Source organism: Haliotis asinina, chromosome 12, assembly GCF_037392515.1.
Source record: "Haliotis asinina isolate JCU_RB_2024 chromosome 12, JCU_Hal_asi_v2, whole genome shotgun sequence".
NCBI lineage: Eukaryota > Metazoa > Mollusca > Gastropoda > Lepetellida > Haliotidae > Haliotis > Haliotis asinina.
In genome coordinates, this window is record NC_090291.1 from 7,885,912 (window position 1) to 7,902,413 (window position 16,502).

The 16,502-nt window shown below is 40.2% G+C and overlaps 1 protein-coding gene across 4 annotated transcripts in view; it reads right to left on the reverse strand.

Annotated features, from left to right (window-relative positions):
- The window catches only part of LOC137257639 (hepatocyte nuclear factor 4-gamma-like), a 62,991-nt gene that overhangs the window by 22,933 nt on the left and 23,556 nt on the right, over positions 1 to 16,502 (reverse strand). Inside the window, exon 1 of one of the 4 annotated variants that reach the window (XM_067794972.1) lies at positions 12,071 to 12,099. The exons of 1 other annotated variant lie outside the window; for it this stretch is intronic. In XM_067794972.1, the coding sequence (XP_067651073.1) occupies positions 12,071 to 12,095 (25 nt within the window). In that variant the 5' untranslated portion in view covers positions 12,096 to 12,099. Of the gene's footprint in view, positions 1 to 2,342; positions 3,287 to 8,860; positions 9,213 to 12,070; positions 12,100 to 16,502 lie in introns of those variants that run through there. 2 more of the 4 variants (XM_067794974.1, XM_067794968.1) reach the window with 2 other exon arrangements.

Here is a 16,502-nt window from a genome sequence, read left to right on the forward strand (position 1 = left end):
AATATATGTTTCAGTCTGCTTTCAACCCATGTCACCAAGGCATGGTGCTGTCAAGCCAAATCACACAGGCAACATGTCTGAGTTGTGTCAAGATTGCCTCAACGATTTGGAATTAAGCAATGTATGAGCTCCGATTGAATGAACTTTCTACAAGGCGGTAGCTGAGTTATATAGAAGATAAAGTTATTTTCACGACTGAATGCTAGTTTACCAAAACCTAGCAACACGCACAAGGCTCTAGCCGGGTTGTTGTAGAGCTAAAAAACAGGCAATAGATTATGTCTATAACTTGGTCACAATGCCCCTGACTGAAACATGTGGAAAGGTAGGGAACGAAGTAAACCACTTCTACAGATGGTCGTGACACCATGACGTTACACTGCAACATCTCACGACTAACATGTGATACCATGACATCACACTGTGACATGTCATGACTAACAGATGACACCATGATGTCAACACTATGACATGCTACATCAAACAGATGCCACCCTGGCATCACACTGTGACATGTCACCACTAATGGGTGACACCATGACATTACACTGTGATATGTCATGACTAACAGGTGACACTATGACATCACATTGTGACATGTCACGACTAACAGGTGACACTATGACATCACACTATGATATGTCGCAACTAACAGGCGATACATTGACATCACACTACGATATGTTACAACTAACAGGAGACACCATGACATCACAATGTGACATGTCATGACTAACAGGTGACACCATGATGTCAACACTATGACATGCTACATCTAACAGATGCCACCCTGGCATCACACTGTGACATGTCACCACTAATGGGTCACATCATGACATTACACTGTGATATGTCATGACTAACAGGTGACACTATGACATCACATTGTGACATGTCACGACTAACAGGTGACACTATGACATCCCACTATGATATGTCTCAACTAACAGGTGATACCACGATATCACACTACGATATGTCACGACTAACAGGAGACACCATGACATCACACTGTGACATGTCATGACTAACAGATGACATCATGACATCACACTATGATATGTCATGACTAACAGGAGATACCATGACATCACATTGTGACATGTCACCACTAACAGGTGACACTATGACATCACACTCTGACATGTGATGACGAACAGGTGACAGCATGGCATCAACATGCTATATTCATGATCTCCAAACAGAATACATAACAGTACGTCTATCCATATAAGGTATCATATTTAGGAAATAAAGTTCACTCTACCCCAGTGTGCTTTGTAATAAAGTATACTTTTGCCCTAAACTATCATAATTTAAGCATGAGGACGGTAGACCGAGTTATAATAGTTCAGAGCAAAACTATACTTTATCACAAAACACATTGGGATAGAGAGAACTTTATTTCTTTTTTAAGATGCCAAATTAAATACTTTCTAATGATAACTACCACTAATCTAAGGCACAAAACAAACGACAGTGTCTGTGACCTAAATTAAGAATCTTCACACAGGGTATAACAGTTTGATGAGGGTTTGCGTTCAGGTTAAATATCTTTTCCAAATTATTTCAATTACATCTGTAATTTATGTAAAATATATGGGGCAATATGAACGTCACATTTCCACTACCAACGTAAGTTTAAATCAGTACATACAGATGAAGTTGACTAGTCAAGCGACATTTAATGATTGCATTGTGGGAATGAAAAATTTGCAAACGTTACTATGACATCAGAAAACATAAACGTAATGTTTCCACCAATGATGTTAGCAGAGTGCAACTGCAAACCAAGAAATGGGATGCAACCGAGTAGTTTACTGTGGCAGGCAACCTGTGTCACAGGTTTAGTGACATCACGCATGGGCACACACCAGAAACCATAATCCATGAAAATCTCAGAGAATTTCAGACTGTACTTCGACTGATCATAAAATCACTGAATATGTTTCTTTGCTGCACCAAGAAATACCTCAGTGGTGGTATGTTGTGTTGTGCTGCAGATGAAGAGTTCTTATCACCATGATCCACCTATCACATACTGACAGGATGGTCGAGTGCTCCTACCATTGGCCCCTGGATTTCCTGATCCAGACTCAACCCTCCAGAATGTCAATTTCCAGTTGACCTAAGGCCCCATTCTTCAATATCTGTGTACTATATGCTGCAATCATCCTACACTACACCCAGAAGCCTGCTGAAGATCTACATAATAATATTGCATGATGGCATCAACTGCCAAACATTACAGCTTAACAAAAATGCACAATCATCCAAAAATGGGAAAATTAATACACATTAAACTGCAAAATGAATAAGTTTAAATGAGTGACCTGCATCACCTTCTTCAAATTGTATGGGTGCTGCAGTCTCCCAGTCGAAGCAGAAATCCATACTCTCCTGCCCCAAGAGCTTGTTGTACATTTCCCGACATGAGATGGAGATATCACAGGACATGCTGTCACTCTGACAAGTGAGCCACACAATCAGATAACCAACACACATATATCACAACTGGTCCACAGACATGTTATCATTCCTTCTCCAATAATCACAATTGGCAATGAAGATATTAGCCATCTATTGGCCATGACATGACATCACACTGGAGTAACAATTACTGGCTCAGAAACAAACTGAAGCATTTTAGTAACTTCACACCCTTTGGAATATTGCCCTTGAAGCAGACAGTTTGCATAGTCAAGTGTAAAAGAAATAACTTCATAATTCACCAGCACTGTGACAGCAGCTTTCACAGACTGCTATTTGTGTGAAATATTGTGCAAGACATGCTTTTCTGTAACAAATCTTCCATGTGTAGAAGTAAAAATCCTGCTGTAATCATCTAATGAGTTGAACATCTTCACATCTGCTGATTCATGACACAAGATGAGGAATAATTAGTTGGTCAAGTTATTCAATGGCGCAGTGAAATGGTTCAAGGCTCTCCATGCCACATGACTAGTAGGCTGAAATACAGTCAAGTACCGATACACATAGCAGAGAAATATCACTTGTATCACACACACAAACAATCCAGGGAGTAGTGACAGTCTTCAACTGTACAACTTGTATATACAATGTACGTGCAATACGACTCTACGCTTAAGTCACACAGATGTACACACACGTAAGTTGGCTACGGGCTACTGTAATCATATATTGTCCTCAGTGGCAAAGTTTGTGAGGGATTCACTGTTCACTGTGACTCACTCAAGTCGTCGCTTCACCTGAAAATACTCAGGTACCAAATGAGCTTGCTATCCTACACACCACCCCTTCACCTGTCAGGTCTGCTGGGCAGGTATCATCTCTGCTACAATCCATGAGCAGATGTCCTCAATCAGATGTTTTCACTCTCCCTGTTTGACCTGCCAGAATCCGTCCCCCTGAACATGGACTGGTGTTTATATGTACACTTCAAATTCCTGTCCTGCTAATCACATGCTAGCCTGGCATATCGGGAGACAGCACCAGCAATGGGTATCTCCCTTTCTCAGATCAGACCAGCAGTCCATCTCTAGAGGCAGGTCGGTGAGGGTCAAGCGGTCAGTCTGCTTTTAGTACATGCATTGTGTTGGGGTCTGAGAAGGTGATGTCTCATCCATATAAATGGCTGCAGTTGAAGCAGTGTAAAACATGTCTGTCCCTTCAGTTGTCTGCTCTCCTCACGGATCATGTGACAACAGATCTCGACAAGTTAGAAGCACTAGGTATATTTATTAGTGTTTGCTCTTGAATACTGCTTCGATATTTACTCAACCTTCATAAAAAGTGCAAGTCATCAATCTTTTAAAAATGGGTCAATGTCAGATACTGCCAGGGTTTCAGACATTCAAAAAATTGTGTATGTTTCAAGTGACACCCAGTTGTCAGCATGCTGTAACCCTCTAGTGAGGGACCATCGTGAGAGGCTGTACTATGTTAACCCTCCAGTCAGAGACTATCGTGAGAGCCTGTACTATGTTAACCCTCCAGTCAGAGACTATCGTGAGAGCCTGTTCTATGTTAACCCTCCAGTCAGAGACCATTGTGAGAGCCTGCTCTACGTTAACCCTCTAGTGAGAGACCATCGTAAGAGCCTGTACTATGTCAACCCTCCAGTCAGAGACCATTGTGAGAGCCTGTACTAAGCCACTCGTGAGAAGCAGTATTATTGGTATCCCTCCAGTGAGAGACCATTGTGAGAGCCTGTTGAGAGCCTGTACTTTGTTACTCATGAGAACCATTACTATTGGTATCCCTCTAGTGAGAGACCATTGTGAGAGCCTGTACAAAGCTACTCGTGAGAACCAGTGCTATTGGTATCCCTTCAGTAATTGACCATTGTGAGAGCCTGTACTTTGTTACTCATGAGAACTGGATCATTGTGAGAGCCTATACTATGCTACTCTTGAGAGCCTGTACTATGCTACCCAACAGAAGTCCACTGGAGCAGGAACCTGTCACAGATATCATGCCAAAAAATGTTTTCACTTGTCAGTTCCTGATGTTTGGACTTTCTTCCCTGGTAAAACACCGTGAGAAAAAGAAACGATTGGTAAGGAAGTAAAGGTAAGTGCCATGATTCAACCGACAGCTTCAGTTCCCTGAAGTTAATATCTTGACTGTCCCCTGACTGTCCGCCCCAACTGCCTCCTGCACTATATACATTGTGTATTTATCGTAGCAGCCAAAGAAACAGAGAACTACAGTCTGATACCTGACTGTGACCTGACCTGACCTGACTCATTACCACAGATACTCATTGTATCAACCACTGGTTTTGCAGTCCCTGGCTGATCCTTACTGACGTAACTGCAGCTTTATCGACTAGAGCGCCATTATCAGTGATATTGTAATGTGATATGGGTTTAAAATATCTTTTGCTGAAATGCAAGCATGACTGATTATAGAAGCATTAAATTGGTGGCAATAAAAACAATACATTTGATACACTGACTTATAGCAAATCAAAGAATGGAGTCTCAGAAACCAATGGGATCTAAACTCGCAATATTGCAGGATTAGTTGGGGAATCTAGAACTGTGAAACTGCAGACTTGGTTTGGGGTATATATGACAGATGTCTACCTGGGTTTCTTCGTAAGGGGAGATAACCATGATATGGTCACCACAGTTCCATCATCTGGTGAACAGTTTAGTTGTATCAGTTCTGGCAATTGTAGTGAAACAAGGTAATCTAGTGGGTAAAATGTTTGCTGACCTGTGTTTGATGCCTCACATTTACAATATGTAGAGCTCTATTCTGGTGTCCTCCACAGTGATATTCCTGGAATACTATTAACAGTGACTTGAACAATACTGTGACACTCACTCACTCTTTCACTTACTCACTCACTCACAATCTTAATATACATAATCTTTAAGAAAACTTAAGAGGATGCTAAATGTTACTGTTACTTTATATGACAGGACTTGTTAAACATCAGCACTAAATCAAGAGAAATATGACGCAGTATGTAGCAACCACAGAATAAATTAATGTTTAACATAATATTGAAATACAGTGGAATCTGTCTGTTACGGACTGGCCTGGGTCAGAGTCATTTGTCCGGATTCGCCAACTTTTGCCCATTAACATGTTCACTGTCATGATTTTTGCTATGCACTACTGAGATTATTTGTACATTTTGCAAACATTCATCTCCACACTTGCGAAGCCCTACTAGAAAACCTTAGTACTTACTTCATGTTTTGTCTTGAGATTTGTTCCATGTTTTACACCTGTCTTTGCACTGTCAACCTATCTGTATGCGTTCAGTTTATTATTTACGAAACACGACCTGTAAATCTTACTAACCCTTCATGCTGAACACTGATGAGATCTATGGCTCGCTAGGTTTGGGCCAGAGTGAGTGGGTGTGCATGTATCATAGACCAGGAATGTGAACATCTGTACATTTACAAGGAATCACAGTTACATCACGTGAACATATTGTCTTTAAACATGCTGACAAATAATTTTGTATTGTTAATACACAAGTTTAATTTTGTTCGTGGGAACATCACCTCCTGAAATGAGGTCAGGAAACATATTTACTGTAGTCAAGGAATAATGGCCATGTCACATCCTGCAGTGGCGGCGACAGGAACAATACATCTCCCTAAGATCCGAGGCGGCCAACACAGCCACTGACACACAATGTCAGTTATTTTCCATAAACATGATGGAGCTGGTCCTGACCTTAGGAATACCTGTACATTTCATGATCACTATAATTATCAATATACGTGTATACATGATGACAGCCCAGTACAAACCACTGAGACTGTTGTCCTCACACACAGCCTGGTCCCCAGACACAAAGGCACTCTGACAGTTGTCCCTAGAGACAGGTCTCCAGACACAGTGGTCTCAAACAGTGGTCCCCAGTTTGTCATCCCGATTAACAATTCCCCAGACACAAAGGAGCCCAGACAAAATGGTTCCTAGAAACAGTGGTCTCCAGACATAGTGGTCTCAAAACACAGAGGCCCCTGTCATCCCAAAAATGAGGTCCCCTGACAAGGTGGTCCCCAGATACAGAGGTGCCCAGACAAAATGGTCTCTAGACACAGTGGTCTGCAGACTTAGAGGTCCCAGATATGATGGTCTCTAGACACAAAGGTCTCATACATAGACAAAGTGGTCCCTAGAAACAGTGGTCTCCAGACACAGTGGCCCCTGAACACAAGTCTCCACACAAAGTATTCCCTAAACACAGGTCCCCAGACAAAGAGGTCCCTAAACACAAACCCCCACACACAGAGATCCCTAAACACAGGCCCCCAGACACAACCTTAGCCTCCCTATTTTTTTGTCAATTCCCCATTAGATTACCAGGACCCTGTGCCTTTTCACGTGCAACTAAGATGACACTGATTCATCATAAACACTCTCCACATTACTGTCCCTGCTGGTTGTGAGACATCAGTGTTGAGACTATCACCCCAGACATGATGTTCCGTGGTACAATCACCAACTGATGGATTACTGGATAAGTACAGACCATCCCTTGTAACAAGTAACTGTACTAATGACTATAAATACCCCCAGTGATATCCCCCTCAGTATGAAACATCAAAGTGGTGGCGACTCATTCAGGTCCGACAATACAGGTCTTTATGACAGTGACATCAATGAAGCTTCCTTCCCTGGCTGATTCATCTGCCACAAGTAGCCGGGAGTTCTGTGATCAGACAGGGATGTGGCAATATGCGGGAATCTGTGACCACAAATCAGCCAATCGAACATGTCAATAGTCACACACCTACAGTGACAAACCTGACACCTGTTAGAACATGGCTGATACACTGCGGAACTGTCACAGAAAGACCAGGCTAGCTATTCTCGAAACGTTTGTAACCCTACGAACTTCTTAAGCCCATTCTTAACACACTGACTACGATCAAAGTTAAGAATTCTTAGGACTACGAACGTTTCGAGAATAAGGGCCCTGGACCCTTATTCTGGAAACGTTTGTAGCCCTAAGAATTTTTTAACTTTGAGCATAGCCAATGTGTTAAGAATGGGCTCAAGACGTTTGTAGGTCTACGAGAACAAGTAGCCAGGCTCCTACACCATCACCACTCAGTATTCAAGGAGGCAACACCAAAACCATTATGTAACTCCCTCCACATCGTCTGTGAATAACAATGATACCTGCAGACCTACTGCTCAAACAATGTTATAGAACTCTTGATTCTTTCATATTTCTAGAATTTCTTTGTCATGATGTTACTAAAAACCTAATGAGAACCTCTGTCATGATCAGTACGTGACATAGCCACTGGGTTGCAAGCCCATGGCTAGTAACACTCCAGTTGGGGGAACAAATCTCCACAGTTACTGGCCTGACTGGCTTGTGAATTTTTGTGGAGTCATTTTGTAAAATATATCAACTTGCTAAGTTTTAATTCACTTTTAAATCATTTAAGGTCTGTTGTTCATCATATTAGCAGCTAAATGTTGACCCAAGTCGTGTCAGTTCGGAAACTATTTCAAACACTGGTCATAATGTTACTAATGACACGAATGTGTGTGTTTTAAGTGTGCAGAACCAATATATATTTTATATGTTTCAAAATGGTAACAGAGAAACTGTCCATGGCCAGAGACATAGAAGGCTGTGGGTGTGTGTGTTGCAGCAAAATTATCAGGATACTGTAGAACCAAACCATTGTAAGTTTCAAAACATACACAGATTTCTCTACCCAATATTTCTGTTTTACTGATATACCGTAGATTCTACCTTACCACAATGTAAGATGGAAGCTTATCCTACCTCACTATTTCAGGAAAACAAAAACAAATTTGCTTCCCTAATAAAATAGAATTACAATTATACAAATTATTTTCTAATGTTACATGCCATCCATAAAATGTTGTAACATTGCTGTGAAAATGAGCGAAAATGAAACAAAGGATTTATAAGTAAAGGATGTTCCTGGGTAGACAGACAAATGTGTGGTTTGTATGGAAAAGACGAACACGAGGCAATGTACCCATCTTATAACTCCTCTTTCAAAGCAAGACAAAATTGACACTTGTCAATAACTCCATACTTCTGCCGAGCACAAAAGAGAATTCAGTGATGCAAGCACTCACTGACTAGTAGACATATCGCTACTAGTAGCACTTGAGTGATATATTCTGTACCAGCCCTCTTTTCTCAACTTATGTTTCAAATCAGGAGGGAAAAACTGACAGAAAGTTGAAACATAGTAACTCTCTTGTCACAAGCAAGACTACCTACATACTCTAGAGACGAGTAAATACTAGTCCTCTGGGTTAGTCTGAGCTGCTAGTTCAGTGTCCTGAAGATGCTGCATCCTGTCATCACCAACCAGAGGCTGACAACGGAGAATGGCACACCTACCTTTTGTCAGAAGTCCTTGGAGAGCCTTAGCACTTGCATAGCGGCAGTCAGATCGGAATCGGAAACTAGGAATGTTGGGGCTGTTGTAACCTCGGGGGTAATATCGCTGGTACATGCGATAACCATTTTGAGAAGGGTGAAGTGAGCGACTCCTCTGGCCCACATGGCCACCATGTTGGTCAACCTGTTGCTGATGGTAGTTGCCTGGGTAACCAGCAGTTTCAGACTGCATTACAACAGGTGGGGTTGCAGACTGGGTATTCTGCTGCAGATGTTGCTGCTGCTGAGGTTGTTGTTGTTGCTGCTGCCACTGGCATGACTGATTTGGCCACTGATATGCCCGGTCGTACATAATTCTATGTAAATTCAAACAAGGCTTTATCGTTTTAGTCTCAAAAACTAAAAACCATTCTCAGAATAAATCCTTAAAGACGTTCCATGAATGTCCTTGACAGTGAAGGATGATGCTTTCCACTGAACCTGGCCACACGGAGGACACAGCAGGTGAGGGGTGAGTGTACAATGTGGGTAAAGTCCTACTGTCTACAGCTTCCTGAACACAGGGAATCAAAGACCAGACAATAACTGGGCCCTGCACTCATCCAATGTCAGGCAGGCAACAACTGGCCAATAGCAACACATCTTCACATCAGGGATGAAGCTCACTTCAAATCTGACATCCACCCACCAATCAGTGACAGCTGAATTGTAAAACATACTGTTCTTGAGTGAAGTTGTGCAAGGTACACAGGACCACAATCACCTAGATGGTCATTTAACACTCATAATTACAACCTCAACAAACAGATTAACACTTAGCATCATTGTCACCACTTGAGCAGAAACAACAATCACATCATCCACCTTAATATTGTACTTAAACATCTTTGTTAAGGGCTGTGTACACGTCTTGATGTCGGCCATGTGGGCTAGAGAAGAGGGTAGGGATACACAATGGCCTGATTTACATACAATAGCTCGGATCATCTGACACCCTGATGGGTGTGGACAGGTATTAGTAGCCTACAACTCGACACAGTGTTGGATCTGCTGTTGTTAGTGTTGAAAGTTGATGGACAAATGTTTGGTTAAATATACTAATAGGCTTAATGTGTTAGCCTTGAATGTGACCCTGTACGATAGGGGTAGATTGTTTTCACATTAGTGTTACTCTGCACAGATCTGGATGTGTTTTCTCGTACTAAGCACGCTTCTGTGATATCCACAACCGGAAGAGTTTGTCAGCATTTGGGCTTCTTCAGATCTTTATTACCATAATTTTCATCAAGGTAGTTTTTATATGTCTGAATTTTATGAATACTTGTTGAGAGTATTATATTTCAGTTCTTTAAACAGGCTGCTTAGACATGACTATGTTTCAGAACTATTTTTTTGCTCAGAACTTTAACTTTGTTCAAACCTGAATCGTGACATTTTTTATGATGGTGATTAAATGAAAGGGATACAACACTCATTATCACTTACAAGAAATTATGTCCATTTTTACAATTTCAACTATTAACATTTCCTCTTAAATAAATATAATCTATTTCAATGGCATTATAAACACCAAACACAGAGGTTTTAATATGACTACAGTAGATTTCAGACAACATCTGTATAGTAGTCAAACACAAAATAAACCATATTTTGCAATATAAATATTTTTCAAAATAAACCATATTTTTCAATGATATGAATATTTACAAAACAAATCCATTGTATATTGACGACACTTTCATAAATGTTATGAGTAGCTATCAACACTACCAATCCCAGCCAGGAAACAATCACCTCCAGCCTGTAGTGTATTTACAAAGAGGTTTGGAAACAGCTGATTGTTGTACATATACACAGCTAATTGTTGTACATATACACCAGGTAACGGACAACAATTGATGAGCTGAATTGCAGCACTACAATTAAGTCCTTAATTATGCTTAATGAGACAGCCATAAAGCAGGTATCTTGTCAAGAGAGCAATCATCATTACATGGCTCATGGTGTGATGGGTGGAGAAGGGCCCTTGTTGCTCAATCTTACAGTTCTAGACACATATTTGATGTTTTAAGGGATTATATTACAGCCAAAACATCTGATTGTTTTACAAATGAGCCAATGATATTTTTGCAAAGAAAAATGTAAATGATATAAAGATACTGGTCACAACGAGAACTTAAACCTTTGTTGGCTTGTAAAATATTTATTCTAAACAACATAAAAAACCTTCATAAATTAAAAACATTTCGAAATTTCAGCTGCACGATGTCTTTCTTCGTACCTAAATCACTTCTGTTGAATAGTGCCACCATTAGCACATGCATGTGTATCTATACCTGTCTACTAAATAGGGGTGGTGGGGTAGCCTAGTGGTAAAAGCACTTGCTCGTCACCCGAAAACCTAGGTTTGAATCCCCACATGGATACAATGTGTGAAGCCCATTTCTAGTGTCCCCCGTTGTGATATTGGTGGAATGTTGCTAAAATTACAAATAAATTCACTCTACTGAATAACACCACCATTATAACATGTATGTACGTATATCGCTTCCATGCAATAACAGCCCATTATCACATTCAAATGTACCTTTCCTGCTTCTGTGTAATAACAGCACCATTATCACATGTATATCTACCTATACCATTTCTATTGAATAATGCCACCATTATCACATGTATATGTACCTGTACTGCTTCTATTGATTAACAGCACCATTATCACATGTATATGTACCTATACCACTTGTAATACATGTGAATGTACCTATACCACTGATATTGAATAACAGCAGCATTATCACATATATAGGTACTTAAACAATGTACACTGTTCCACCACACATGTATTACAACAGTAATCAATAATGGTGTCCTACATCACATGTACCTACACTGCTTCTATTTGGGAACAACACCCTTTTCAACACTGTACAACTATGCTTCCAGTTGATTCCAAACATTGTACACTTTGTTCACACCAAGTTTATGTCCCATGACACACTATAAGGCAGACAAACTCACAAATTCAATAATTTAAAACAAGCTTTCAGCTGCTGAAACAACTATATCTGACATATCTGCACAAGATGAGATGAGCATTCCAAAAACAGTTACACACAGAGACGCAGATATATACACGAAGCATAAAACCTGACAGTGAGATACAGACAGAGATATACCCAAAGTATAAAGAGTGAGAGAGTTACTTACATGAATCCTCCATAAGCCACTTCATGTCGAGCAGTGAGAGAGCACAAGGTCAGTGAAGATGTCACAAGTGCAGAGGAAATGAGACACAAGTTGTTCCGAAGCACATGACGTGCAGACAATACACATTAGGTAAGCACCCTCTGATCTCATACACTCATTCATTTCGGGAGTGAGTGAGATACGTTTTACACCATTTTCAGCAACATTCCTGCAATATTGTGGAGGGGGACTCCAGAAATGGTCTTTACACACTGTGCCCATGTGTGGAATCAAACCTGGGTCTTCAGCATAACAAGCAAAAGCTTTAACCATTAAGCTAGCCCACCACTCAGGATTTTTCTGAATATTTTATTGGCTAAAATGACCAACTGCAGATATTTTCGGTGATTCTTACAGTAGTCCCATACTTGGGACATAGATACCAACTCTTACACAGCGAAAATAAATTGGTTTGCAGAATGCAGAAACCTCACAGACTGATACCTAGGTTTCCACTTTGAATCCAGTGAGTTTCCGTTCTTTTACATTGAGTTTCCGCAGACATGGAAACTTACAATTGCCCTCTTTCTAAGGGTTTCCATAGCGTATTCATTACCCAGGCTCGGTCCAGACCAGTCTGATTCAGTGAGTGTGTGAGTGTATGGTTTTACGTCCCTTTTTTGACAACATTCATCATTATGACATCACAATAGGCAACACCATAAATTGTCTCCTCCCATGAACCATGTGAGAAACTGAACCCACATGTTTGGCATAATAAGTGACAGCTTCAACCACTTGGCTACATCACTGTTTCCTCAGAGAAGCCTTGCAGCGAAGGTTATCAATGTCAAGAAAAAGTGACATCACTGAAAGTCCTGTGGTGAATGGGTTACAGGGAGTCAACTACATGACAGTGTTTTGATAAGAAGACTGGACCAGACGATTCAGTGTCTGATACTGAAAGGAACGCTCCATGATGTGGGGCTATGATTAGACACTAAACACCAAGTCACTGATCAAGTCATAAGGCCCAAACTGCTTACCGGTGTACACTGGGGGAACACCAGCAAGTGAAGGACTGGTACAAGGATGTGGTCCTACAGTTCACTTTCAACAACATACTGCTTCCTCCATGAAGTACACCACAAGCACTCTGAAGTTTCAAATTCTGCTTGGACATTTCAAAAATTCTAAAATGTTACCTACTTTGGGGTTGGGATTAAGGATAGAAGAGTCTCAGAAAGTCCATTCAGCTACATCAGATCACACTTGTATCTATGGTCTCAGTTTGGGTACAACGGTCTCAGTTAGGGTACAACATCAGATCACCCCTGTATCTATGGTGTCAGTTTGGGTACAACATCAGATCACACTTGTATCCACAGGGGCTTGTATTGCTGAAAATAAAACATCCTGGGTCCAACAAGCCTACACTGATATCCATATACATATAAAGAATATCCAACAAGCCTACACTCATATCCATATACATATTCTATAACAAGCCTACACTGATATCCATATACATATATAAAATATGTATATGGATATCAGTGTAGGCTTGTTGGACCTTGGATGTTTTATTTTCAGCAATACAAACCCCAGTGCTTGTATCTATGGTCTCAGTGTGGTTACAACATCAGATCACACTTGTATCTATGGTCTCAGTTTGGGTACAAAATCAGATCATACTTGTTTTTATGGTCTCAGTGTGGGTACAATATCAGATCACACTTGTATCTACTGTCTAAATGTGGGTACAACATCAAATCACACTTGTATCTATGGTCTCAGTGTGGGTACAACATCAGGTCACACTTGTATCTATGGTCTCAAAGTGGTTACAACATCAGATCACACTTATATTTACTGTCTCTGTGGATATGTCAGATCACACATGTATCTATGGTCTCAGTACAACATCAGATCACAGTTGTATCTATGGTCTCAGCGTGGGTACAATGTCTGATCACACTTGCATCAACTGTCTCAGTACAAAGTCAGATCATACTTATATCTATGGTCTCAGTGTGGGTACAGTATCAGATCACACATGTATCTACTGTCAAAGTGTGGGTACAACATCAAATCACACTTGTACCTGTGGCCTCAGTGTGGGTAAAACATCAGATCACACTTGTATCTATGGTCTCAGCGTGGGTACAATGTAAGGAAAAATATCTTTAAAAGTTCACATTTTCACTTTCGCTTGGAAATTGTTGAAGGTTTAGGGGAAGTCCACAGTTTTTTCTGTAATATTGCCAATAATGAGTCTGCTGCCATAACTCCAGTTCATGGAGTAAGAAAAGTGGGATAATCTGTTTGTAGCCTTTAAATGAAATCTATCCTCCTCATCACTGGCATATTTTAGTTAATACTTCTGAAATCTGACAATGATCAGAAAAGGTATGAGTGAAGTCGACCACCATGAATAACGTTTCTACCTTCGTAACTGGAGTATCCGTTATTGCGAATACTGTCAAGTGATTACGGAAGTGCTCCACTCATCGTATCCGACTCACATGACTTGCCAACATACTGCTGATGTAGCCCTACTTAAAACTTAACAATAGTCCTTTGTAACAAAAAACTCACATCTCCGTCAGTCCTTAACATCAATAGTAATGTCATCCGTTTTTGAATTTTCACAAAGATAGTTTATATAATTGGCAAAGTAAATTCTGAAAAGGAAACGTCAAGGTAAAATAACAGTTTTTTTGCGTTTTACATTTTTACTCATTCTCCCAAAGTTCTGTTCTTCATTACTTAAAAACATAAATCCCCAATGTGACAACAAGAAAAATAAGTTTTACATAAAATGCGCCGTTTTTGGTTTCTGTAACAAGTAAAATGTTATAAGTTCCTACTTCAGGCAGGATGAAGATGGGAAGTGTGGACAAAGTGTAGTCTGGGTGATTTGTGGGGTGCTTCAACAGGCTGAAGGTGGCCCTTGCCACAAAGGCACGGTTAGTGTTTCAAAGGGAGATAACTTCTTTCTCGCATGCCTGCTGTCAGGTTTGGCGTAAGATTTTCACAATTAGCACCATCTTCCTTATCCTCCGAGAATCATCTCTGCTGTCAGTGAACAAGCAGCCAATACAAGAATGTTGACATCTACCACGACGTCCAAACATACATACTGTCATATATTGTTAATTTGATGAACTCTTCTCTGCTGGGAAAAGGCTTATGGAATACTGCAGTCAAACACTGCTCTGTCTAACTTATAAACTAGTAACAACCTGTGGTGTCGGGATAACCAGTGTCCGCCACACAATTCTGTCAACTTTTGATTATCAAATCTTTTTGAAGCTAAACAATTATACGTGTCTAACTTACCACTTTCTCAAAGTCTTGCTCTTCAGGGAATCATACTTTGTGGTTTTGTCAAACCTTGGTTAACTCAAAACATTTACGTTGGTCCAGCAAATTTCAGTGATATTGTGTTTCACTGTAAGTCCCAGAACTTTTGGCATATTACTGTTTAATCAGGAGGTTTTAAGGTGGCAGGACTACACTAGGTTAATGATCAGTAGGGTGTGAGTTCAACTCCATGCATGGTTGTCATGGCCTTACATTGCTTGGAGTTGTGACATGTGACAACAACAGTACAGTTCCAGGGAGCTACTGTGAGGAGCTTGTACATTTGGAAGTGTCAGGATCTTACACATTTGGCAGTGTGAGGAGCTTGTACATTTGTAGTCGAGAAAGGTAGATATGAACAGAAACACCTTGTACTATAAAATAGTCCAACGTCTACATAGCAAAGACAGAAAATTTTGTAAATGCCTCAGTCCAGTATAACCCATGGTTGTTTCACAGGATGTCAGACTGTGCAAACACATGTAACATTCTGCGTAAGGAAGTTATGCAATCATGACTCAAGTATACAGTGAGTAATGTTCTGCAAAATGGCTTCTAAAAGCACCTCCTCCCTTACCATGAAAAACAAATAAACAACAAACAAAACACTCACCGTCATGTGATGAAATTTACATATTTATTATCCTTGTCCATCATAGTACATGACAAGAATATCCCTCTGTCATGGGGCCTCAGCAGGATGTGTAATAGGAACACAGTCTCTCATAAATAACCTATTATCTATCACCCTACAGACTCTGAAACAAATATATCCAAGAAAACCCACAAAAGTCTAGAAAATATGGCATTTGCGTCTAGATTTCCACAACTTCAGGAAAAGAAGAAAGTTTCTGGGCTCCTTTTCATTATATTTTATTTTTCTTTACTAAGAACTTTTTTATCTGTAAAATATGTTCATTTCAGAGACTAGTTGCCAGTCTACCGTTACTCAAATTTCAAATAACAAAAAATTTATTTGAAAAATAAAAATGGAACTATTTTTCATTCATTGATATCCCTGAAATGCAGCTGTGGCAAATGTCTGCATCTGTTTTACATGACTCCCCCTAAATCTCGCACACTCCTC